The sequence below is a fragment of the Cervus elaphus genome, chromosome 2, assembly GCF_910594005.1.
Source record: "Cervus elaphus chromosome 2, mCerEla1.1, whole genome shotgun sequence".
NCBI lineage: Eukaryota > Metazoa > Chordata > Mammalia > Artiodactyla > Cervidae > Cervus > Cervus elaphus.
In genome coordinates this window covers 5,140,296-5,166,078 of record NC_057816.1, presented here as the reverse complement: position 1 = coordinate 5,166,078, position 25,783 = coordinate 5,140,296, and the positions used below count along the sequence as shown (strand labels likewise).

At 53.4% G+C, this 25,783-nt stretch overlaps 1 protein-coding gene across 4 annotated transcripts in view; it reads left to right on the top strand.

The window, feature by feature from the left end:
• LRP5 (LDL receptor related protein 5) overlaps positions 1–25,783 on the top strand; it is a 124,789-nt gene that overhangs the window by 30,319 nt on the left and 68,687 nt on the right. For all 4 annotated transcript variants that reach the window (XM_043924698.1, XM_043924680.1, XM_043924669.1 and 1 more), the window contains exons 2-5: positions 5,302–5,698; positions 14,087–14,284; positions 22,805–23,001; positions 24,119–24,250. In XM_043924698.1, the coding sequence (XP_043780633.1) occupies positions 5,302–5,698; positions 14,087–14,284; positions 22,805–23,001; positions 24,119–24,250 (924 nt within the window). The remainder of the gene's footprint in view (positions 1–5,301; positions 5,699–14,086; positions 14,285–22,804; positions 23,002–24,118; positions 24,251–25,783) is intronic.

Genomic DNA, 25,783 nt, shown 5'->3' with positions numbered 1-25,783 from the left:
GTGGAATTGCTTGGTCACGTGGTAGCTCAGTGGGTATCCTTTGAGGACTAGCCGGGAGGCTCTGCACCACAGCAACAGGGGCCAGCGGGGCCTTTCCTAAGGAGTTACCGTTTCCTGCTGGATGGATGAGGAAACGGGCTCAGAGCGGAGATAAAACATCTGGCCCCAAGTCTCCCAGCTGGAGGTCAGGCTGAGGTTTGCACCAGGCTCCCTGAGTCTGAGTCCAAGTACTTTCCTTTGTAGCAGGACTGGATGAATGAAACATTTAACTACAGCTGCTAGCACTGCCCTGACTGGTGTGTGTATATATATATATATGTATTTTAAAAAAAAATGTCCTTGGCTACTACGCCACGTTGTCAGGTGGAATTTTAGTTCCCTGACCAGGGATTGAACCTGCGCCCCTTGCACTGGAAGTAGAGTCTTCACCACTGGACCTCCAGGGAAGCCCCTGGAAGGTATTTGTTGAGAGCCTAAAACGTGCTGTTGCTGGGTGAGGCTTTGTGTGAATCGTTCTGTTGAAGCCTCACAGTCTCTGATGTGGGGGTACAGTGATGACCCACATTTCACAGAACATTGAGCTCAGAGAGGCCCAGGTCTCAGCCGTTCCCCTGAGCTGGCTCCAGGGCTCTCCCTCGGAGAGCTGCCCTGGGCTATGTGTCCTCGTGATACGTGGTCCTAAAAAAATATATACTTGCACAGAGAATGCCGTAGCCACATACGTGGAACCTGGGGTTAAAATATTTAGAGACATAAGGATTTCCCTGGTGGTCCAGTGGCTAAGACTCTGCGCTCCCAAGTCAGGGGGACCAGGTTCCATCCCTGGTCAGGGAACTAGATCTCACATGCTGCAACTAAGACCCAGCGCAGCCAAATAAATGGATACATTAAAAAAACAAACAAAAACAAACCCAACCATTTAAAGATATTTATCTAGTGACTCCACAGAGTCGTTCACTGTGCTGTCACTAAGTCGAGTCCACTATCCAGTCTCTAGTTCAGTCTTGGTTCCCACCTAGCACCTTCTCGTACCTGCAGGTCAAGTCCAAACCAGGGTTTATAGGTGTGTGTGTGTGTGTGTGTGTGTGTTAACATTTCTTACACACTTGCTGGTGTCACTGCAGTCATTGTCTTATTGCTTTAACAGACACAACAACTTTCTACTAAGAGAACAGTCTAGGTACCCGACGCTGGAGATTTTGTATTTGTTTATTTTTCTTCTTATGAGGAAGGCTGCAGCAAATATTGTGTCTAGGACGTTTTCCTTCCTTCAGGTGTTCCCTGGGATAAGGTCCTGCGAGGCTGATCCCTGGGGAGAGCGTTGAAACGGTTGTGGTCCCAAATACCAGCAGGCGAGGCATTTCCTGAAAGGGCTGTTCCTGCCTCTGTGGCCGCCAGTGGCCATGTCTTTTTCCCCCGACCCCGAGGGGGTCCTGGCGGCCCACGCATGGCCCTGCTGTCTGCCCTCCCCTCCTCTCCCTCCTCACACTCCTTGTTTCCTCTCGCTGCTCCAGGAGCTTGGGCCACTTGGTAAGAGAGCATCCCGGAGTGGCCTGGGGCAGGTCAGGGCGCCCTTCTAAGAGCCGCAGCCCTCACCTGGGCATGTGCAGCTGGGACTCGGACCTACCGGGTCCTGGGCCTGCGGGCACATCACCTGGGCAGGAGCACGTAGGACCAGTGTCTGCCGCCTCCCCCAGGCTTCACCCCAGGGCCTTTGCACCAGCCATTCCCGTTGCCGGGATGCCTTCCCTCTGTCCTTCTCTCTCCCCCTTCAAGTTTTTGTCCAGGGGTCACTTTCTCAATGAGGCCACCCTGACCATCTTACCTGAAACAGCGGCGCCCACTCCAGACCCTTCACTCGGCCCTGTTTCTCCAAACCACAACTGACATCACCTCACCCACATGCTGGTTGTCTTGCCCCCCACGTAAGACAAGGCAGGAGGCTGGGTTCTTGGCTTGGTTGCGTGTCCCTGGCATGGGCTTTATAACACTCTGCCGCCAGCCCGCTGGCTGTCTCGGTTCTGGTCTCAGCCCAGCGCATCCCTTCCCAGGACTGCCTGTCCACACCCCAGCCCCTCGCTGGCTGCTCCGATCCTGCCCAGTCCTCAACCTCTCCCTCTCCCTCCCGTGGGGCAGGGGGGCCCCCCTGCCAGAAGCTACATCTCTGTGACCAGCCAGAGCCCCTGCTAGGCTTGGGGCCGCATCAGCCAGGGCTTCCCAGGCCCTAGGAGGGGCCCTGGGCGGGCAGGCGGCCCCGTCACAGAGACCCCCGTGGCTGTGAGTTCCCCAGGTGACCCGGAGAGTGAGTGAGTGAAAGTCGCTCAGTTGTGTCCAGCTCTTTGCGACCCCATCTACTATGGAGTCCATGGAATTCTCCAGGCCAGAATACTGGAGTGGGTAGCCTTTCCCTTCTCCAGGGGATATTCCCCAACCCAGGGATCGAACCCAGGTCTCCCGTACTGCAGGGGGATTCTTTACCAGCTGAGCCACAAGGGAAGCAGACTTAGGAATGGAGTGTGTGGTGGTCTCCAACCATCTTTGAAGCAGGAGCCGGTCCTCCTGGAAAGAGCCTGCCGGCCCCTGACCCTCCGAGGCGGCTCCCTGCCTCAGTCTCCGTTTGAGAAAAGCACAGAAAATTGAATGCCCACCCCTCCCACCCCCCAAGATCATCTGTGGCCTTTGAAGGGTGCACCTGAACAGCCCAGCGTGTAAACGGTGGTGAAAATGTAGTCTTTCCAGTTTGGGGAGAAAGAACAGAGCAGAACTAGGATGCTTTTTGCCCCGGGGCAGCTTCCTCCCCATCTCTCCCCAGCCCTGGCTCCCCATCCCCCTCTGGGACTTTTGCCTCGGGAAAGGCTTTACTTACTGGGTTTCTGGCTGACAGGTGGGGCTGGTGACTTGCTTCCTGGCTATTTCCCTCCAAAGAGCTTCCCCTCGGGGCTGGAAAATTTCCTGTCTGAGACTCCCTGTGTGTGGGCCGTCCATCTCTTGATGCGGATGTCGGGTGAGTTTCGTCCCTCACCTACGGTCACCAACGTCCACTTGAACACCTGTGGCATCGGGGAGTTTACCTCTTCCCAAGATAGTCCCTCACATTGTCGCCTGGAGATGCTAATTTGTCTGTTTATTTTTAGTACTTAGGGCTTCCCAGTTGGCTCTAGTGGTAAAGAACCCACCTGCCAGTGCAGGAGACATGAGACGCAGGTTTGATTCCTGGGTCGGGAAGATCCCCTGGAGGAGGGCATGGCAACCCACTCCAGTAATCTTGCCTGGAGAATCCCATGGTCAGAGGAGCCTGGTGGGCTACACTCCATGGGGTCACAAAGAGTCAGACATGACTGCATGCATGCATTTTTAGTGTTTATTTGTTTGGCTGTGCTGCGTCTTAGTTGTGGCATGCAAAATCTCTAGTTGTGGCATGTAGGATCTAGTTCCCTGATCAGGGATCAATCCCTGGCCCTCTACATTGGAAGTGTGGAATCTTAGCCAGTGGACCACCAGGGAAGTCCTCAGAGATGCTAATTTAGAGAAGAAAGTGGAATTTGCATCCTCAGGCTGGGGCTGGGCACACCCTGTTGGCGGGGAGGTCATAGGCCTTGGTGTGGGTACCTGTGTGTGTGTGTGTGTGTGTGTGTGTGTGTGTGTGTGTGTGTGTGTCCCTGGGGAGAGGATCAGCTTATCCGGGAGCTTTTGACCCCCAGGAGGTTAGGAACCACCTGGCCAAGGTAGGACCACACGAGAGGAGATGAGCCGGGATACCTTGCTGCGAGGAATCTCGGGAACCTGGGCACATCGAACAATGCCGGCAGGGTAGGATTACCGGTCATCTTTGCTCCAGTGGCCGGAACGACCCTGGTGACGGTGAATGAGCAGGTGCCCTGGGGGTCCTGTTGCCCTGAGTATGCTGTTGGGGGTTGGCTGACGTTGGCTTTGCTGCCTCCCCCCATATGCCTCCAGATCTAACACTTCTGGCCTTCACGATTCTTCCTCCTCTGAAGGTCTGGACCCTCCCGGATCCAGCGTGTCATCCCCTTGCCCTCTGTCCTCTGACTGGCCCGTGTCTGACCCTTGGAGGGCAACTGACTGCCGGCCAGGCCTCCAGTGGTGGGTGTCACCGCCTCTGCTCCCCGGGCCTCCGGCTGATGGTGGGGTTCTGGACCCTTCTGGGCCGCCCATCCTTTTCCTTCTTCCCTCTCAGAGTGCAGAAGCGACTCACTGTCTTGAAGCTGGGATGCTAGGGGGTAGGGGGAGGGAGGGTGAAACGCTTTTATAGAGCAGCTGCCTGTGCTGGGGCTGGGCAGGGCAGGGCAGGGGCGTTCTTCAGATGGGCAGGTGAGCCCTCCTGGAGTGCAGGGTCCACCGGAACCCTTAGCATGCTATAGCAGCTGGGAAAACGGAAATTTCCATTTTTAATTAAAAAGACCTTTTTATTGAGGTACCTATACACAGGAAAGGAATGCATTTTTGTAAACTAAATCTATGTTCACAAGCAGTATACGATGAGTGTTCCAGAGTGTGGCACCTCTGGTGTGCTATTGAACTTTGTTCCTCTCGAAGACTTAACTTCCCCTTCTGTAAAATGGGCCAGCTGCCACCCGCAACCCAGGCCTCTGTACCGAGGGCCCAGGGCACTCAGAGAGGAGCCCGCCCAGCCCCGCGTGCTGTGCATGGCCGGCAGAGAGCTGTCGGCCCATGACAACTCACGCTCTTTATTATCTGTTCGGACCTGCTAGGGGCAGGGAGGGGTGAGATTCGGGACAGATGTTCTCCATGGACCATCTCCTCCTTGCAGGATGTCAGGACGCCCAGCTTGGATGCAGTGGTAACACCCCATTGTTCGAATGTTGCCGTGTGATGTAATGTGGCGATGGTGATGGTGGGAGTGGTGAAGCCCCGTGGGCGGTCCTGACCTGGAGCCCTCCACGTGGCCTCTGTCCTGCAGGGGTGGGGGGCCAGGATGTGAGCCGGTGTGCGCCCTGGCAGTGTGGCCTTGTGGTGGCATCTGTGGGCAAGGTGATAGGTGTGGCAGGAAGGGCTGCTGGGGCCTGGCGGGGGTAGTGGGGACACATGGTAGCCCTCGGTGATTCCAGTAACTATAGCTGCCTTGAAAGAGCCTCTGAACGGGTGCTGCGCCCACCCAGGCGGCTTCCCGGCAGTGCCCGGGGATGGAAGGCAGGAGCCGGGAGCCTTGGGCACAGGCCGGGTGGGGGCCCCGGGGTGGTCCAGGCACATAGCCCTGCCTCCCAGGCTGTGCGGCCTGCAGCTCAGCCAGGGTCCTCACAGTTTGCTTCTGTCCCACAGCCTCGCCGCTCCTCCTGTTTGCCAACCGCCGGGACGTGCGGCTGGTGGACGCCGGCGGAGTCAAGGTGGAGTCCACCATCGTGGTCAGCGGCCTGGAGGACGCAGCCGCCGTGGATTTCCAGTTCTCCAAGGGAGCCGTGTATTGGACAGACGTGAGTGAGGAGGCCATCAAGCAGACCTACCTGAACCAGACGGGCGCCGCTGTGCAGAACGTGGTCATCTCCGGCCTGGTGTCGCCCGATGGCCTGGCCTGCGACTGGGTCGGCAAGAAGCTGTACTGGACGGACTCAGAGACCAACCGCATTGAGGTGGCCAACCTCAATGGGACGTCCCGGAAGGTCCTCTTCTGGCAGGACCTTGACCAGCCACGGGCCATCGCCTTGGACCCCGCGCACGGGTAAACCCAGCACCTCACCTCCCTGGGGGTTGGGGGTGGGTGGTGGTTGTTCAGTTGCTCAGTCATGTCTGGCTCTTTGCAACCCCATGGACTGCAGCACGGCAGGCCTTCCTGTCCATCACCATCTCCTGGAGCTTGCTCAAGCTCATGTCCATTGAGTCGGTGATGCCATCCAACCATCTCATCCTCTGCTGCCCCCTTCTTCTCCTGCCCTCAGGCTTTCCCAGCATCAGTTTCTTTTCCTGATGGTGGAGTGGGTGGGGCCGTGATTTTTCTCTTGAATTTACTTGAGACCAATTACCTTTTTCTGAGAAAACCCGCAGTCTTAAAATGAGTCCACCCTGCAGAATTTGTTGAAACACCCTGGAATGTGTTTCTTTTCTAAACTCACTGCAACCGATGTGCTTGGCCGTGGATCTGAATTGTTAAACGTGTGTGTGTGTGAGTGTCTGAGGAGGGTATGGGCACTCTGCCAGGTAGAACCCACACCTTTCACCTTCTTTATGACTGCATCAGCTGAACACGGTAGAAAAAGTGAAACTCCCCATCCAGATGTGGAACTTGGAAAATTGTTGCTCTGGTGTCTTCTGGAAGCCCTCTGCTCCCCCCTGCTTCGGTCTGCTGAGCTCATGAGACCCCCCCGGAGGCTCAGGGCCCAGCCCCAGTTCCAGGTGGGGTGTTGCGAGTGGCGGGAAAGCTAAGGACTTACACAGAGTTGAAGGCTGGGCTGGAGGGATGGAGGGGAGATGGCAAGCTGCCCTCCAGGCCATGCTAGTGGCAGGCTTTCCTAGCGGGAGCTCTTGACTTAGTAACCCTTGGCCCTCTGTCCCCTCCTCCCGCCGCCTGGGAAGGACACACCCTTAGTTGGGCGGTGTCAAGCCTGGTGCCCGCCCACTGGCCACGCCCAGCCCACTGCTGGGTCCGTCCGCTCCTCTGCAGCACGCTCATCAGGAATGGCTGTCGGGCATCTTTTGAACAGAAACGGAGTAGGACCCTGGTTTCTGATCCTGATGCCCTCCGCTGCCCTGGGGGTGGTGCTGGCTGCCCTGCCTGCAACCTGGGTTGGAGGGACCTCTCAGCCCACCTGGGATGGGTGGAATGAGGGCCGAGGGCGGAGGCCAGTCCTGCCAGGGCGGGTGCCTGAGTAGCTCGGGGAGCACGCTAGGTGAGGGGGGACACTTGAGTGGCTGATTAAAGTTCCTTCCGTGGACTTCTCGGCGTGTTGACTTGAGAAAGTGCACTCGACTGCATCTTGATACCAGGGAGGAGTAGTGCCTCTGGAGCTGCTGGGTTGTGTAAAAGCTGAGAGTGTGTGTGTGTGTGCATGCATTGCCGGAAAGTGTGTCTGAGCCTCTGAGTGTGGGCCTGGAGGGTGTGAGCGTGTGTGTTGGTACCTATTTGAGTGTACCTCTGAGTGCATCTGTGAGCACACGTGTGCCTGTGTCTGTGTCACGCATTGGGGGTGGGTGCGTGAGATTTATTGCCCTTGGTAGCTGACTCACCGAGGTCAGGCTAGACAGCCCTGGTGCCCTCACTCCCGAGGGCCGCCCCAGTATCCCGGGTGGGGGGCATGCCAGGCAGTGACTTATCTTTAGGCCCCCTCACCCCCCGAGGAAGGCTGAGCCACTCCAACCGCCGGGAGGGGCTGGGGGGGCAGGCTGATCTTCCAGGAGGCTCTCTGCATTGCCTGGGAAACGGTCCCTGCCTCAGACCTCTCCCATCCCGCAGTGTGGCCGCAGGGGTCACAGAGGGTCACTGTCTTCTGGGTTGTGGTGGCTGGGGTGGCTGAGTCCCACTGGCGAAGAGGGGGCATCCGTCAGCAGCGGGAGAGGCTGAGGGGAGCAGCCCCGAGGACGTCACAGTGCGCTGGGGGGGGTGCCGAGAGGGGGGTGTGCCACGCGAGGGGGCGGCAGGGCGCGGGCACAGGGAGCGGAGGCGGGGGCCTCCCGCTGTGGTCAGGAACCCGGGACGTCTCTCGGTAGCATTTGAGCAGAGACATGAAGAGATGAGGGCAGGAGACATCTGGGGGAAGGGTTTCTGGGCAGAGGGCGCAGCTAGTAGGAGGGCCCTGGACCTGTTGCAAGGGTGGGTGTGTGGGGGGACCAGACGGGCTTTGAGGGGAGGGGTCGCTGGTCTGACTCACGCTGAAGGGGCTCTCTCTGGCTCTTGGGGTGAGGGGAAACTTTAGGGTGGGAGCTGGGAACTCCATTAGCAGCTGTTACTGCGCTCCCGGCAAGAGAAGGTGGACAGGACTGGGCTAGTGGGTGGAGGGTGAATGGGTTAGAGGTAGTGGGCTTGAGTAGTGGGGGGTCTGTTTTGAAGCTGGAACCATCTGCATTTAGACAAGAAGGGAGGACGGTGCAGGGCTGCCCTGTGCCTCGGCATCCCCATCTGTACAGGGTTGTGACCCTGCCCCATGTCATGAACACCAAGAACGGTTGTAGCATCAATAAATGGTCACTGTTATGTTAAAAATGTCCCTCCCGCCTGCCTGAAATGTAGTCTTCATATCTGTGCACAGACTTCTTTTTTCTCTTCCTGGCGGCCTTTTGCCATCTTGGTTGGGAGGTGCTTGGTGCTTGATTGGGAGGTGCTGTTGCTTGGTTGGGAGGTGTTTGGTGCTTGCTTGGAAGGTGCTCAGTTGAGAGGTGTCTGGTGTGGTCGGAAGGTGCTCAGTTGGGAGGTGCTGGTGCTTGGTTGGGAAGTACTCAGGAGGTACTTGGTGCTTGGTTGAGTGATGCTTTATGCTTAGTTGGGAGGTGCTTGGTGCTTAGTTAGGAGGTACTGGGTGCTTGTTTTGGATATGCTTGGTGCTCAGTCAGGATGTGCTTGGTACTCAGTTGAGAGGTATTTGTGCTTGGTTAGGAGGTGCTTGGTACTTGTTTGAGAAGCGCTTGGTGCTCAGTTGGGAACAGTGTTCATGCTCACACCCACACTGGCATTGCCTGTAGCATTCACAGGAGTTGGTCCATCTCTGGCTCTGGCTTGTCTTATTTGAAATCTTTTCTGATCTTGCCTTTGAATTCTCTCCTCAGATCCTGCTGGGATCACACCCCTGCCCCTGGGGGCAGAGTTGACTTTGGTGTTGAACCTTGGGCAGGATTTCTGAGGCCCCAGCCTCTCCCCTTAAGCTCCTCCTTCCCCGGTGATGTGTCTGATGTGTGATGGAGCGAAAATGATGCTGCCAAGTGTCACTCTCACCAGCTGGAATGAGGGTGAGAATTCTGCACTGTGGTCCTAGGCTGGCTGTCTGGGGTGTGGTTAAGGTCAACAGTGCCTGCTTTATCTTCTTAAGCACCGCTGCTCAGCAGGGGAGGACTCTAGGCTGGTGCAGAGGAACCATAGGCAGCACCCCAACCTCGCTAAACACTGGCCTGGTGGTGGCCCTTGGTGTGAGCTTGAGCTGAGTCCTGGGACAGTGGGTTTCTTTCTCCGCCCTGGCCACAGGTGTGAGGCTGCAGGGGGCATCACCACCTCCCCCAGCCCCGTGGGAGGCTCTCCTGTCTCCCTGTGTCCTCTTGTGATGTCCTCTTTCTGCCTCACAACTGGGGTCCCTCCTCTGATGAAGGGATACTGCCCCAGATGTCATTAGGAGGGTCCTCAGTCCTAATGTCCACCCCAGGCTGCACGTGCCCAAGAGCCCCACAGGCAGAAGGGCCCACAGACCCCGGGGACTGGACTGGGGCCGTTTCAGCAGTGGCACAGTGCAGCGCCCAGGCCAGGCCCCTCCGCTGCCAGCATCAGGTGCCCACGTGGGGGGCAGAGCAGGCCTCTCTGCCCTGAGGCCCTGGGGCTGTGAGGACATCGGCCCCGCGCGGGGGCGGGCGATGGGGCCCATGCCTGTACCAGCCCACCAGGGAATGCGGTGGCTCCTAGGTCTCCAGCTGAAGCCAGGCTGAAACCCAACCCCCTCTTTAAAATGCAAAATGGCCCTTCCCTAAAATAAGACCCGACCACAACCGCACCAGCCGCGGCCCTCTGCGCTGAGCCCAGGCTGCAGTGCTCGGCCTCGGAAGTCGCTGCTCCTCCGTGGAACTTGGCGGGGCCTCCGGCAGCCTCCAGGCCCGGCACGAGCACGTCCGCACCGGCCGGGCTCTGGGAGCGGGGCGGCCCACGAGTTCCCCATTTAAGGAAACCAGCCGGCCTCTGTTATGAAACCCGGGGGAAGGAATTTGAATTATGCTCCTCGCGGAGGTCCTCAGCCTGCACTTTTTCCGGCCTTTCCCGCTGGCCTCCGAGGAGACTTTGGGGAGGGCACGAGTGGAGGGCTCTGAGATTTATTCTCCTGATACCTTCTGGGCAGCTGGGCGGCCGGAGGCTGGGCTCGTTCCAGGCTGCTGGGGGTGGGAAACACACAGGGAGGGAGGGTGGCCCGCACCAGGCCTGCGGGAGCCTTTGCAGCTGGCCGAGGGCACCTGTGAGCCTCAGGGGCCAGGAGAGGTTCACCACTGCCCCAGGCGGGCAGAGGGCCATGTGTCCCCAGGTGGACAGGCCTTGGCCCCAACGAGAAAACCACACTCTGCTCCTCCTGGAGCCTGTGACCGGCACAGCGCACCCTTTCAGAGCCTCGGTTTTCTCCCTTGTCCCGCTGGAATAGTAATTCCTGCTCTCCCTGCATTTTGAACTGTGGTGCTGGAGAAGACTCTTGAGAGTCCCTTTGGACTACAAGGAGATCAAACCAGTCCATCCTAAAGGAAATCAACCCTGAATATTCATTGGAAGGACTGATGCTGAAGCTGAAGCTCTGATACTTTGACCAACCTGATATGAAGAGGCGACTCTTTTGGAAACGACCCTGCCCTGATGCTGGGAAAGACTGAGGGCAGGAGGTGAAGGGGTGACAGAGGATGAGATGGTTGGATGGCATCACTGACTCAGTGGACATAAGTTTGAGCAAACTCAGGAGGAAGGTGAAGGACTGGGAAGCCCGGCGTGCTGCAGTCCATGGGATCGCAAAGCGTCGGACACGACTTAGGGACTGAATGACAACTGTGTCACTTCTTGCTAGATGCAAAGAAGCGTGCATAAGAGGCTTTTTGGAGAGGCGTTCTGAGTTCTCTGGGCCCACGGGGCTGGAGAACAGGGGAGCTTGTGACAGCGGGGTATGGCTGGCCCCTCGCTGCACGTGAAGCCCCTGCAAGCTCGTTCTCATCATCTGTCACAATGCAGCAGCACCAGCTCCGACATGACCCCCTCACTTGGCCCCACAGATGGGGGTGGTCCTCAGAGCTCCGTCTCAGGGGGATGGCAGCCGTGCGCATGTTGTTTTCTCTCTCCTGCTGGACAGAGACCCCCAGAGGGCAAGGCTGGGCCTGGTCTCCCCAAAGCTCCTGCCGTCTTCGCTGGTCCCTGGTGAAGGGCAGCACAGGGTTTGTGGTGAGGTTTTACCTCGGAAGTTGTGGAGGTGAGAGCCGGGGGGCGGGGAGGAGCTTGATTGGTAAAAGAAGCTGCTGAAAGGGAAGCCCATGGTCCAGGGAACTAGGATGCCCGTGAAGTCACCTGTTGTCACTCCCGGTATCCCACAGCCTCTCTGGTCCCCGTCTGGGCTTGAGCTTCCTCCCTGACTGCCCACCCCGCCCCCCACAACAGGACAGGTGGCTCCTGGGAGCTACCCCTTCCAGACTGACGCCCGTTTGCCCAGTGTAAACCAACCATTTGTTTCTAAAGCAGCCTCTAAGGCCGAGGATAGTGGGGTTTGCTAACTGCCCAAGACTCTTCTGTGCTGCCCCAAAAGGGGGTGTGGGGGCAACCACTGCAGCTGGAGAGTCTCATGGGGGAGAGGACCCTTCGAGGGGAATCCAGGCCCTGTTCCCCCTCCACTGTGGAGAGACGCTGATGGACAGAGAACAGGTCTGCCCCTTTGTGTCCTGTGACTGACCCACAGCCAAAGAGGCCAAGAAACCAGGAGATGCGTGCCCTCCAGGCTGGTGGGTCCCCTCTGCTCTCCACTGAAGGGCCGCATGGAGCGGGCATCCCGCTAGGACAGCTGGGCCCTGATGGAGTTTGAACCCATCACCCGAGATGCATGCATATTATCTCCGCTCTCATGGTGGGACATCAAATAAGGAAGCCTCTACAGAGGTGATGGGTTCTGGCTGGAGACCCTGAGATCATGGTTAAGCAGAGCAGAATCACCCATAGCCCACCTTGGAATAACTGAGATGTTTATAATTTGTTTTTTTTTGGCCACACCAAAATAAATAGGGCATGTGGGATCTTAGCTCCCTATGATGGAAGTGCAGAATCTTAACCACTGGACCACCTAGAAAGTTCCAACAGACTTTATTTTTTTTTTTAAGCAGTTTTAGGTTCACAGTAAAAATGGGGGGGGGTATAAAGAGAGGTCCCACATATCCATGAACATTTAATGGCTTTTGACAGAGATTTAATGTTACATGTCCACCATTGTCGGAGAAGGCAATGGCACCCCACTCCACTACTCTTGCCTAGAAAATCCCATGGGCGGAGGAGCCTGGTGGGCTGCGTCCATGGGGTCGCTATGAGTCGGACACGACTGAAGTGCCTTAGCAGCAGCAGCAGCAGTCCACCATTGTGTTATCCTGTGGTGGTGGGTGGTTTAGTCCTTCGCTATTTCCTGTCCAACTCTTGCGACCCCATGAACTGTAGCCTGCCAGGCTCCTCTGTCCATAGGATTTCCCAGGCAGGAAGACTGGAGTGGGTTGCCATTCCCTTCTCCAGGGGATCTTCCTAACCCAGGGATCGAACTTGGGTCTCCTGCACTGCAGGTAGATTCTTTATCGACTGAGCTACCAGGGAAAGTCCCGTATTATCCTGTGGAATCATTTCACTGCCCTACAGATCCTCTGCGTTCCACTTATTCGTCCCTCCCAAGCCCAGAGCAGTCCCTGATCTTTTTACTGTCTCCATAGTTTTGTCTTCAACAGAGCATCCTGTGCGGGAACCAGAGCATGCAGACATTTCACGCTGGCCTCTTTCACTTACTAATATGCATTTCGTGTTGCTCCGTGTCTTTTCACAGCTTAATAGCTCATTTCTTTTCAGTGCACAGTAACATTCCATTATACATGTTTTAGCTGCCTTTTAGAAGTTCATTTATGGCATTTTCGTAGGAGCAAAAAATCAGAAACAACTGCAAACGTTCAGTGTGGAATCACTTAAATAACTTACGGAGCCTGGTGGGTTATAGTCCAGTCAGTCAGTTAAGTCACTCATGGACTGCAGCACACCAGGCTTCCCTGTCCATCAACTCAAACTCATGTCCATTGAGTCAGCGATGCCATCCAACCATCTCATCATCTGTCCTCCTCTTTTCCTTCCACCTTCAGTCTTTCCCAGCATCAGGATCTTTTCCAGTGAGTCAGTTCTTCACATCAAGTGGCCAGAGTATTGGAGTTTCAGCTTCGACATCAGTCCTTCCAATGAATATTCAGGACTGATTTCCTTTAGGATGGACTGGTTAGATCTCCTTGCTGTCCAAGGGACTCTCAAGAGTCCTCTCCAACACCATAGTTCAAAAGCATCAATTCTTCAGTGCTCAGCTTTCTTTATAGTCCAACTCTCACATCCATACATGACTACCAGAAAAACCAAAGCTATGACTATATGGACCTTTGTTGGCAAAGTAATGTCTCTGAATTTTAATATGCTGTCTAGGGTAGTCATAACTTTCCTTCCAAGGAGTAAGCGTCTTTTAATTTCATGGCTGCAGTCACCATCTGCAGTGATTTTGGAGCCCCCCAAAATAAAGTCTGTCACTGTTTCCATTGTTTCCCCATCTATTTGCCATGAAGTGATGGGACCAGATGCCTTGATCTTAGTTTTCTGAATGTTGAGTTTTAAGCCAACTTTTTCACTCTCCTCTTTCACTTTCATCAAGAGGCTCTTTAGTTCTTCTTTGCTTTCTGCTATAAGTGTGGTGTCATCTGTATTTCTGAAGTTAATATTTCTCCCAGCAATCTTGTTTATAGTCCACAGGGTTGCAAAAGAGTTGGATGTGACTTAGCGACCAAACAATGACAAAATTCCCCTTAAAAGAACAAGAAAGATTCCTTTTAGTAAGAAGAAGAGAGTACTCAGAAGATACTGCTCAATGAGAACAAGTGGAAACAAGGATATTTCATTATTCAGCTTTGATTAATAAATAATATGTTAGTGGGGATTCCACACTTTCATTGCCAAAGGTGTGTGTTCAATCCCTGGTTGGGTAACTAAGAACCCACAAGCTTCCTGGACAAAAAAAAACATACGTAGCACTAATTGCTTGAAAGTAAATCAGAAGTAATAATATCCCATGGCCTAAACACTGGGTGAGATTTCCAGGCAGATTCATCGTCTCTGTTTCATATGCTTGCATTCATGTAGACAGGAAAGAAAAACCAAACAAAAGCAAGCTTTCTATCCTCGTAGGTATATGTACTGGACAGACTGGGGAGAGACGCCTCGGATCGAGCGGGCAGGGATGGATGGCAGCACCCGGAAGATCATCGTGGACTCGGACATTTACTGGCCCAACGGGCTGACCATTGACCTGGAGGAGCAGAAGCTGTACTGGGCCGACGCCAAGCTCAGCTTCATCCACCGTGCCAACCTGGACGGCTCCTTCCGGTAAGTCCTGGCTCCGGGCCCTCCCCTCATCTCTGGCCCGTCAGTCCCCTCTGGGCACTGGTTGACCCTTCTCAACTCAGGCCGGTGGTCTTGCATCTGAAACCCTGAGGGCCTCAATGCAGGCCTCCTCAGAACAGAGATCAGTAATGGTGTGAGCACCGTATCTGACATCCCACCCAAGCGGGGTCTCGGGAGGCACCTGTATCTGTTTTATGGCAAAATGTAGAAGGTTCATTCTAAGTGGGATGGAAAAGGCAATAAAGAACCTCTCAGGTTTTGCCACCAAAGCGCTTTCAAATTTCAGAGTTTTTGGTTTCAGTATTGCAGATAAGCGATTGTGGACTCAGGCCCTGGAGTTGATGGGGTGTGATGACTTATCTGCACACCTTCCTCCCCCCAGCACTGAGTTTCTGGAGGCAGAAGCATGGCCAGAATTTTGTTCACTTCATTCCTGTCTAGCTAGAGGGCCTTACGTATAGTAGGTGCTCAATAAAATAGGCTGAATGAATGAAAAGGATGTTGTCTTTGTTGGTAATTGCTGTTAGGGCTTGCTGGTCAGCTGGTCAGCCTAACAGCTTAAAATGCTTCATGACATTTTACATGTAAGGAAACCCCCCGAGCCCGCACCCCGCCTGCCTGCCCGCCCTTACAGGTCAAGGGTGGTTTATTCACTGACTTCCTGCCTGCTGGCTCTGTGCCAGGTCTTGGGACTTCTCCCCCTTGAACAGACCCTGAACCTACACTGGCGGGGCTCCTGGGCCAGGCGGGCAGTGTGTGGGTGCTCAGGGTTGTGGTGACATTGCATGGGGACGATGCAGCAGCCGGACCTCTGCAGACACGGGCAGACACCAGCTGGAGCAGATGTGATGAGGTGGCAGCCTTGCCACATTTTATCCAGGCCATGTGCCGTGATCATCTGCCACTGTGTATCAAAGTACCCCAGACCCTGGCAGCCTGAAGCAGCGAACAGACTTCTGGGGGCATCTGAATTTAGGAGGGGTTTAGCTGGGGGGTTCTGGCTCTGAGTATATTCCGAGGTTATAGCCAAGCTTCCAGCTGGGGCTTCGGTCACTGAAGGCAGGACTGTGGCTGGAAGACCCACCTCTAAGGTCACTCTCCTGGCTGTTGGCAGGAAGCCTCAGTGCCTCTTGGGCATCTTAGAGCTGAGCCGTGTGCCCCAGCTGATCTGAAACGTTCCCTCCCATTGTCCTTGGATCACAGCCTGGCCTGGGGCCTGTTTGAGGTTTGGTGGCCTGGGGAACCAAGGTCCTTGGAGAACTGAGTGATCCAGGCAGTTATGAAGGGTGAGCATTAGAGTCTACAGAGGCTGCGGGTGGGAGTGCCCTGCTCAAGGGGTTGTGATGAGGGGCAGTGAGGATGATGGTGGCATTTAAATCATGGTAGTGGTGGTGGTAGTGATGATGATGAAGGGGATGATGGTGATGGTGATGGAGGTGGCAGCAGGATGATGTGATGGTGATGGTGGTGATGACATGATGGTGATGAAGGTGATGATGGTGGTGATGACATGATGGTGGTGATGAAGGTGATGATGATGGTGATGAAGGTGGTGATGGTGGTGATGAAGGTGGTGATGGTGATGATGGTGGTGATGAAGGTGATGATGGTGGTGATGGTGGTGATGATGGTGGTGATCGTGGTGATGATGGTGATGAAGGTGATGATGGTGGTGATGACATGATGGTGGTGATGGTGGTGATGATGGTGATGGTGGTGATGATGGTGGTGGTGGTGGTGATGATGGTGATGATGGTGATGGTGGTGATGATGGTGGTGGTGGTGATGATGGTGATGATGGTGGTGGTGATGATGGTGATGATGGTGATGGTGGTGATGGTGGTGATGATGGTGGTGGTGGTGATGATGGTGATGATGGTGGTGGTGATGACGGTGATGATGGTGATGGTGGTGATGGTGGTGATGATGGTGGTGGTGGTGATGAAGGTGATGATGGTGGTGATGGTGGTGATGGTGGTGATGGTGGTGATGATGGTGGTGGTGATGATGGTGATGGTGGTGATGGTGGTGATGATGGTGGTGGTGGTGATGAAGGTGATGATGGTGGTGATGATGGTGATGGTATTGATGAAGGTGATGCTGGTGATGATGGTGATGATGCTGGTGATGAAGGTGATGATGGTGGTGATGAGGGTGATGATGGTGGTGATGAAGGTGATGATGGTGATGATGGTGATGAAGGTGATGATGATGGTGATGAAGGTGATGATGGTGGTGATGAAGGTGATGATGGTGATGAAGGTGATGATGATGGTGATGATGGTGGTGATGAAGGTGATGAAGGTGATGATGGTGATGATGGTGATGATGGTGGTGATGAAGGTGATGATGGTGATGATGATGGTGATGAAGGTGATGATGGTGATGATGGTGGTGAAGGTGATGATGGTGGTGATGAAGGTGATGATGGTGGTGATGGTGGTGATGATGGTGATGAAGGTGATGATGGTGGTGATGATGGTGATGATGGTGGTGATGGTGGTGATGATGGTGATGAAGGTGGTGATGGTGGTGATGATGGTGATGATGGTGGTGATGAAGGTGATGATGGTGATGATGGTGGTGATGAAGGTGATGGTGGTGATGAAGGTGATGATGGTGGTGAAGGTGATGATGGTGGTGATGAAGGTGATGATGGTGGTGATGAAGGTGATGATGGTTGTGATGACATGATGGTGGTGAGGACATGGTGGCAACGTGATGATGTGATGGCTGACCCTTGTATAACATTGGTGTTTTCCTGGACATCCGTCAGTTAATTTCACCCTCATACCCACCCTGTGAAGTGTTTGCTGTCTAGTATGCCTGTGCTTAGTCATGTCTGACTCTGCGACCCCATGAACCGTAGCCCTCCAGCCGCTTCTGTCCATGGAATTCTCCAGGCAAGAGCACTGGAGTGGGTTGCCATTTCCTCCTCCAGGGGATCTTCCCAACCTAAGGTTTGAACTCATGTCTCTTGCATCTCCTGCATTGGCAGGAGGGTTTATTTTTTTTTTAACCACTGGCACTACCTGGGAAGCCTTGTGTTATGATCCCCTCTTACGATGGTCTACAGAGAGGGACTTGAACTTGCCCAAGGCCACACAGCTAGTCAGAGCCAAGGCTGGAAGTGAGGCACTGTGACTCCGGGGCCCACTTTCAGCCTCTCTTCTACCTACTTGATTTTTCTGGCTCTGCAGATGGTCAGTGCTCATTATGGATGTGCCCAGGGCTATTCAGATGGCACATTACCTCCTGGTAAACAGGGTGAGCCCTGGAGCAGACGGACCTGCCAGGCCTCTCTCGTGGTCATGACGGTGACTGGGTTGCTTCACTGCTCTGAGCCCTGGGGCCGGGGATGGGCTTTGGGGACTGTAATGCTGCTTCCCGGAGGCATTCACAGGGTCTGACTTTTTTGTGCGTGGTGTCTGGACACAGTAAGCCCTCAGTGAAGACGTGTGCTCGGGATGTTCCTGGGAGGCAGAGGGGGCATGGGTGGAGTTGCATCCAGGGGCCTGGGGCATCCTGAAAGGAGCAGTGAGGGTGGGTGAAGTGAGCTGAGTCTGGCACTGGCTTCGTGGCCCAGCTGAGGCAGGGCTCAGGGAGGAGAAACATTCCTGAGAAGTGACGGGCCTCTGGCTTCTCAGTGACGTCATGGAAAGCAGTCTCATGGTTCCCCAGGGTGTGAACGTTGAATTATCGTAGGATCCAGCAATTCCGCTCCTAGGTTTATGTTGCTGCTGAGTTGGGCCTATGTGCTCAGTCCTATCCGGCTCTTTGAGATCGTATGGACTGTAGCCCGCCAGGCTCCTCTGTCCATGGGATGTTCCAGGGAAGAATACTGGAGCGGGTTGCCATTTCCTGCTCCAGGGGATCTTCCCAACCTGGGATCGAACCCGCATCTCCTGTGTCTCCTGCATTGGCAGGCTCATTCTGTACCACTGAGCCACCTGGGAAGCCCTTCTAGGTTTATACCTGCAAAAGAATTGAAAATCGGAATTGAAATAAATGCGTGTACATGAATATCCATCGCAGGACCATCCATAATAGCCGAAAGGTGGAGACAACTCAGATGCCCACCAGTGGATGAATGCTAGATGGATACAAAAGGGGTGTCACATCTGTGCCACGGAGTATTGCTCACCCATAACACGAATGAAGCACAGAGAGATGACGCGCCACAGATGGCCTTGGAGACATGCTGTTCCTGAAAGAGACTGGACGCCAAAGACCACATATTGTGTGACTCCATTTATTCGGAAGGTCCAGAGCAGGCCAGTCCTTAGGGACAGAAGGCAGACTGGTGTCAGCAGGCGCTGTGGGGGCAGGGGAGTTGAGGAGATGAGGATTAATTGCTTGGTGTGTTCGGGGTTTTCCTATGGGGATAGGAATGTTTGGGAAGTAGCTGGAGGTGGTGGTTGCCCAACATTGTGAGTGTGCTATGCGGCCCTGAATTATTCACTTTGAAATGGTTAGTTTGTGTTATGTGAATTTCACCTCAAGACATTTTTTTTTGTTTGTTCGGTTTTGGTTTTTATTGAGATAAAATTGGCATATACAATTATGTTCATTTTGGGTGTATGACACTGTGATTTGTTACACGTGTATGTTGCAAAATGATGACCACAATAAGTTTGGTTGTTTAGTTAACATCTATCCTTTTCACATAGTTACATTTTATTCCCCTTGTACCTGTATATTGCAAAATGATGACCATAATAAGTTTGGTTGTTTAGTTAACATCTACCCTTATTACATAGTTACATTTTTTTCCCCCTTGTACATATATACTGCAAAATGATGACCATAATAAGTTTAGTTAACGCCTATCCCTATCAGTCAGTTCAGTTCAGTCGCTCAGTCGTGTCTGACTCTTTGTGACCCCATGAATCGCAGCACGCCAGGCCCCCCTGTCCATGACCAACTTCCGGAGCTTACCCAAACTCATATCAATCGAGTCGGTAATGCCGTCCAACCATCTCATCCTCTGTCATCCCCTTCTCCTCCTGCCCTCAGTCTTACCCAGCATCAGGGTCTTTTCAAATGAGTCAGCTCTTCACATCAGGTGGCCAAAGTATTGGAGTTTCAGCTTCAGCATCAGTCCTTCCAATGAACACCCAGGACTGATCTCCTTTAGGATGGACTGGTTGGATCTCCTTACAGTCCAAGGGACTCTCAAGAGTCTTCTCCAACACCACAGTTCAAAGCATCAAATCTTCGGCACTCAGCTTTCTTTACAGTCCAACTCTCATACATGACCACTGGAAAAACCATAGCCTTGACTAGACGAACCTTTGTTGGCAAAGTAATGTCTCTGCTTTTTAATACGCTATGTAGGTTGGTCATAACTTTTCTTCCAAGGAGCAAGCGTCTTTTAATTTCATGGCTGCAGTCACCATCTGCAGTGATTTTGGAGCCCAGAAAAATAAAGTCAGCCACTGTTTCCACTATTTCCCCATCTATTTGCCATGAAGTGATGGGACCAGATGCCTTGATCTTAGTTTTCTGAATGTTGAACTTTAAGCCAACTTTTTCACTCTCCTCTTTCACTTTCATCAAGAGGCTCTTTAGTTCTTCTTCACTTTCTGCCATAAGGGTGGTGGCATCTCCATATTTGAGGTTATTGATATTTCTCCCGGCAATCTTGATTCCAGCTTGTGCTTCCTCCAGCCCAGCGTCTCTCATGATGTACTCTGCATATACGTTAAATAAGCAGGGTGACAATATACAGCCTTTTCCTATTTGGGACCAGTCTGTTGTTCCACATCCAGTTCTATTCCTATACGCAGTTACAGTTTTTTCCCGTGTGATGAGAATTTACAAGGTCTGCTGTCTTGGCAACTTGTAAATTTACACAATATTGTTAACTGTAGTCACCATGCTGTACATTACAGCCCCAGGACTGACTTACCTTAAATCTGGAAATTTGTATGTTTTGATCTCTTCCACCTATTTCAACCCACCGCCCCACCCCTGGCAACGGCTAGTCTATTCTCTGTATCTATGAGTTTGGGCTTTTAATATTTTCTGTTGAGTTATAATTAGCATAGAATATTACTGTATTCGTTTCAGGTGTAAAACATAGTGATTCAATTATGAAATGATCACAGCAAGAACAGTTAACCATCTATCCCCAAGCAAACTCATTATGGTATTATTGACCATATTCCTTATGTGTACATTACATAAATCCCCATGACTGACTTATCTTGTAGCTGGAAGTTTGTACCTCTGATCTCCTCCACCTATTGCGTCTGTTTCCCCACCCCCTGCCCTCTGGCAACCACCTGTTTGTTCTCTATCTATGGGTCTGTTTCCCTTTTGTCTTCTGGAATTCACATGTCAAGAAAATCATATGGTATTTGCTTTTCTCTCTCTGACCATTTTTTCAGTTTGCATAATACTCTCCAGGTCCATTCATGGTGCCACAAATGACAAGGTTTCATTATTTTTATGGCTGAGTAGTATTCTGCTGGATTTTATTCACACACACACACACACACACACACCCCGTCTTTTCTTTATTCACTCAGTTCATCTGTCTGCGGACACAGGTTGCTTCCATACACTGGCCATTATAATCACAGTTGCAGTGAACACAGGGATACTTATATCTTTTCAAGTTTGTGTTTTCATTTTCTTAGGGAAGTTATTCAGATATGGAATTGCTGGATTGTACGGTAGTTTTATTTTCAGTCTTTTGAGGAAGCTTGATACTGTTTTCCATAGTGGCTGTACCAATTTACACCCCCACCAGCAGTGCACGAGGGTGTCTTTTTTCTACATCCCTGCCAACATTGTTGTTTCTTGTCTTTTTGGTGATAACTATTCTCTGCTTCCTCTTCTATTTTTTGGAATAATTGGAGAGGGACAGGTATTAACTCTTCTTTAAATATTTGGTAGAATTCACCTATGAAACCATCTGACTCTGGACTTCTGTTTGGGGAGAGTTTATTGATTACTGACTCAATTTTGTTACTAGGTATTGGTCTATTCAGATTCTGTTTCTTTGTGATTCACTCTTGGAAGACTGTGTGGTTCTCGGAGTTTATCCATTTCCTCTAGGTTGTCTGGTTTGTTGGTATATATTCTCTCATGAGGGCTTCCCTAGTGGCTCAGTCTTAAAGAATCTGCCTGCAGTGCAGGAGATGCAGGTTTGATCCCTGGGTCGGGAAGATCCCCTGGAGAAGAAAATGGCAACCCACTCTAGTATTCTTGCCTGGGAAACCCCATGGACAGAGGAACTTGGCAGGCTACGGTCCCTGGAATGGTAAAAGAGTCGGACACGGCTTAATGACTGAACACATTCTCTAATGATCCTTTGTATTCAATAAATTGTTTTAAAGAGTGACATCAAGAAAACAGGGAAGGGACTTCCCTGGCAATCCAGTGGTTAGGACTGTGTACTTCACCGCAGGAAGCTTGGGTTTGATCCCTGGTTGGGGAACAAAGATCCCACATGCCGCCTGGTGCGACGAAAAAAACAGGGAAGAGGCAATGTCGGGTCAGATGGACACTGAGCATGAGCGTATGGTCTTTGGTCAGTGATGCCTCTCGAGTATTCCTCTCTCCTGGGTGCTGTACCCGGGGCTGAGGACGTGCTGGTGACCACCCACCCACAGCTCCTACCCCCTCCCCTATAGTGGGCCGAGAGTCATTAAAGCAGATAATTGCATGCTACCAGCTGTGTAAATTACGATTCTCTTACCAGCATCCATAATTTCACTAAAAAACAAGTTCTTGTTTGCTGGGTTTTATAAATGCACAGAACTCTTTTCCCCTGCCCTTCTAGGTGCTCATTCGTGTCCGACTTTCTGAGAGCCCATGGCCTGCAGCCCGCCAGGCTCCTCTGTCCATGGGATTTCCCAGGCAAGAATATTGGAGTGGGTTGCCATTCCCTTCTCCAGGGGATCTTCCTGAACCAGGGATCGAACCCACGTCTCCTGCGTCTCCTGCATTGGCAGGCAGATTCTTTATCATTGAGCCACCTGGGATGTCCTAAATACACAGAAGAGAATACCTTTTTTTATTTTCACATTGATGCAAGTTTAATTTGCTTTGGTAAATAAATTATTGGTTTCAGAGGAAAGAGCAAGTTGCTTTTGGTCTGGTTTGTATTAAGCTGTTAAAGCACCAGGGCAGGACAGGTGTGCTTGTCATCTGTATGTTATCACCAGCTGTGGCTTCTTGCTTGCCACTTCTCTTCCGTGTTTCTTCCTTGTGGGGTATTTTGCCAGCATCCCCTATTCTAGAATCAGCTTGGATGGGGAGCAGTTGTGTGTGCAGGGGCTCCCATGTCACTGTCGGGGGTGGTCGGAGGTTGGCTGGGTCTGGAAGGTGCAGCCTGATGGAGGGTTCCTGGGATGCTGGGGTCTCAGGCTGCTCCATCACTGCTCCGTGATCCAGTGTGATATTGATGGGTCAGCAGTGATGATGGAAGGCTTACAAAAGAGGGAGTGCAGTGGGGACCCCCCCTGATGGCTTCTCTACCCGCCCCTGCAGGCAGAAGGTCGTGGAGGGCAGTCTGACACACCCCTTTGCCCTGACGCTCTCTGGAGACACCCTGTACTGGACGGACTGGCAGACCCGCTCCATCCACGCCTGTAACAAGAGGACTGGAGACAAGAGGAAGGAGATCCTTAGCGCTCTCTACTCGCCCATGGATATTCAAGTGCTCAGCCCAGAGCGGCAGCCTTATTGTAAGTCAGGGGGTGGGTTGGGACTGAACGCAGGAGGCTGGTGTCTTCTCCTGGGGAGGGAGCAGACTGGGAGACATCCCTCTGCAGAGCTGGCGCGGGGGCTGCTTTGGGCAGGGCTGTCCTCAGGGGTGGCAAAAGGATTTCCAAGGAAGGTTGCCCTGTTTTCAAGGCCCAGTGGAGGTTACCTACTTACTCATATAAAATCTGCTCCAGGTCTGAGTTCTCCGCCTGGGCTCCCCGTGGGGTCATGGAGGGGTCTCTGATGGTGAATAGCCCCTGTGACAGGCAGAGCCAGGGACTTGCGTTCACCCGCTCCTTCAAGGACCACCACCTGCTTTTATGGGGACCTCCACCAGTTTCCATGCGGACCACGGAGGAGGGGTGGCTTCTGGCCTTGATGCTGTTGAAGGTCCCAACTTTGAATTTAAGAGTGGGGGTCCCAGGGGTGGAGTTCTCTGAAGTTGTTTTCTGGGGAGAGCTCCATGGTTCTTAAATGCAAGCTGGGTTCAGTCCTTGGGTTGGGAAGATTCCCCTGGAGAAGGGAATGGCAATCCACTCCACTATTCTTGCCTGGAGAATCCCATGGATGGAGGAGCCTGGCAGGCTATATAGTCCATGGGGTTGCAAAGAGTCGGACACAACTGAGCGACTAACACTTTCAGCGTTTCGTGTTTCTTGGGTCCCGTCCCATCCTGTCCTGGGCAGGGTGAGATCCCGGGAGCGTTCGTCAGTTCAGGTGCATGATGGTAGTGCCAGGGAGAGCGAAAAGCCTCGTCATCAGCATCAAGAGGCTCGGCCCCGTGTGGCCACCGAGCGCCTCTGCAGAGCCCATGAGGTCCAAGCGCGTGACAGATAAGACAGGCCTCCGCCCCAGGAACCCCCGACCCAGGGCGCACCACTGCCAGGCGGGCAGGTCCTGGGGTCCTGCCGGCGAGGGCTGGGGGTGGCCTCCACGGGGGAGGTGGCCTTGGAGGGGCCCTGATGTAGACGGGGTTTCTCGTTGTAGGAAATCGAGAGGAGGAGGGGGAGGGGCGGGGAGGATGCCCACGTCGGGCGAGGCGGGGGTGGGGGTCGAGGGTCAGTTCGGAACTGTGTCCCCCCGACCCATTTCCCGCAGATCACACGCGGTGTGAGGAGGACAACGGCGGCTGCTCCCATCTGTGCCTGCTGTCCCCGAGGGAGCCCTTCTACGCCTGCGCCTGCCCCACGGGCGTGCAGCTTCAGGACAACGGCCAGACGTGCAAGGCAGGTGAGCCGGGGAGGGGCGGCCGCCGGCCTGGGTGTCTGCCGTCTGCTTCCCTCGGGGAGGGGCTCACACGGTCTGGGCTCAGAGCCGCTGGGATTGGGTCAGATCTGGGCTCTGCTGCCTGATGGGCACGCGGGGGTTCCCATCTATAAGAGGAGGTCGTGCCAGATGGGCTGAGACCCTGAGTGCCGAGCACCCTGCCTGCTTGTGTGATCACACCCTAAAAGCCGGCCGTTGAGGAGGGCGGTGTGCTAGGAACTGGGAGACAGGAGGCAGTGTCCTCTCCTCCCGTCTCTTCCGAGGGTTCCCGATTCTGCAGCACCATGGGCCCTCCTGAAAGCTCCTGTCTTTGCTTTTCTTTTTTCGTAAGCGTTGCTGTGGAACTCATAATTCATTGAAAAAATTTTATTTTTTATTACTACTTTTTTTTGGCTACACTGTGTAGCAATATGGTTCCCTGACCAAGGGTGGAACCCGCGCCCCCTGCTGTGGAAGCACAGAGTCTTAACCCCTGGACCATCAGGGAAATCCTATAATTCATTTTGACCCTTGCATCCCGTTCCCTTGGGATCTTCGTGCCATAATCACCCCCCTTCTTCCCGAACCTGCTGGAAACGTAGGTCGTGAACACATCCTTAATGGGAGTTATCTTCCGGATGCATGAAGTTTACCTGATTTCCTGCCCCCCACACCCCTGCACGAGTGATATTCTTTGCTTTTGACATTTTTCCGCCTCTTTATTCTCCCCCTTGCTTGTCGCACGCTTGCTGCTTCAAGCACTAGTGCTGTGATTATTTGTAATGAGGTGTCATCTGTCTTGGGGCGCTGCCTGGGGCCTCTACTGCCAGGTGTGGGGTTCAGGGTGTGCTCTTCTGGAAATGATGTGTGTCCAGGATTCAGCTTGTCCCCTGGGGACGTCCAGGGCCCAGCACAGCCAGGCAGCACCAGGGTGAACTTGGGCCAGACCAGCGAGGGGGGTAGTGAGAGGTGACTGGAAGCAGCCACTCCTGGGCCAGCCCCACTTGAGGGAAAGAAAGGGAAGCCGAGGGCTTCCCTGGTGGGCTGGGGGCAGAAGGGAGGAGCAGTAGTAGAACTTGGTCCTGGATTTAAAACAAAAGTTCATGATGGCAAATCTGAAAAGCGTGGCATCTGCTAGGTTCCATATACCCCCAGGTCGTTCCCACATGCCTGCTATATGCTGGGGCTAAAGCAGGTAGCAAGCCGGGCAGGCCTATTGGCCTGCCGCTCGCAGAGCACACGTGCTAATTGGGTCAGGTTGGTGGGGCACACATGTGAATAAAAGTTGTTAACAGATTTGGATCAGAGTAATGCAAGACACACGAAAGGGGCTGAGACAGAGAATATAGTCACTTACACTTTCACTCACAACGCAAGACCCACGAAAGGGGCTGCGGCGGAGAATATAGTAAGTCCCCTACATCTGAATGAGTTCCCTTCTGGGAGTGCGTTGGTAAGTCTAATTTGTTGGTAAGTCTAACAGTTAGCCAAGGTAACCCAACTAACACAATCGGGTAT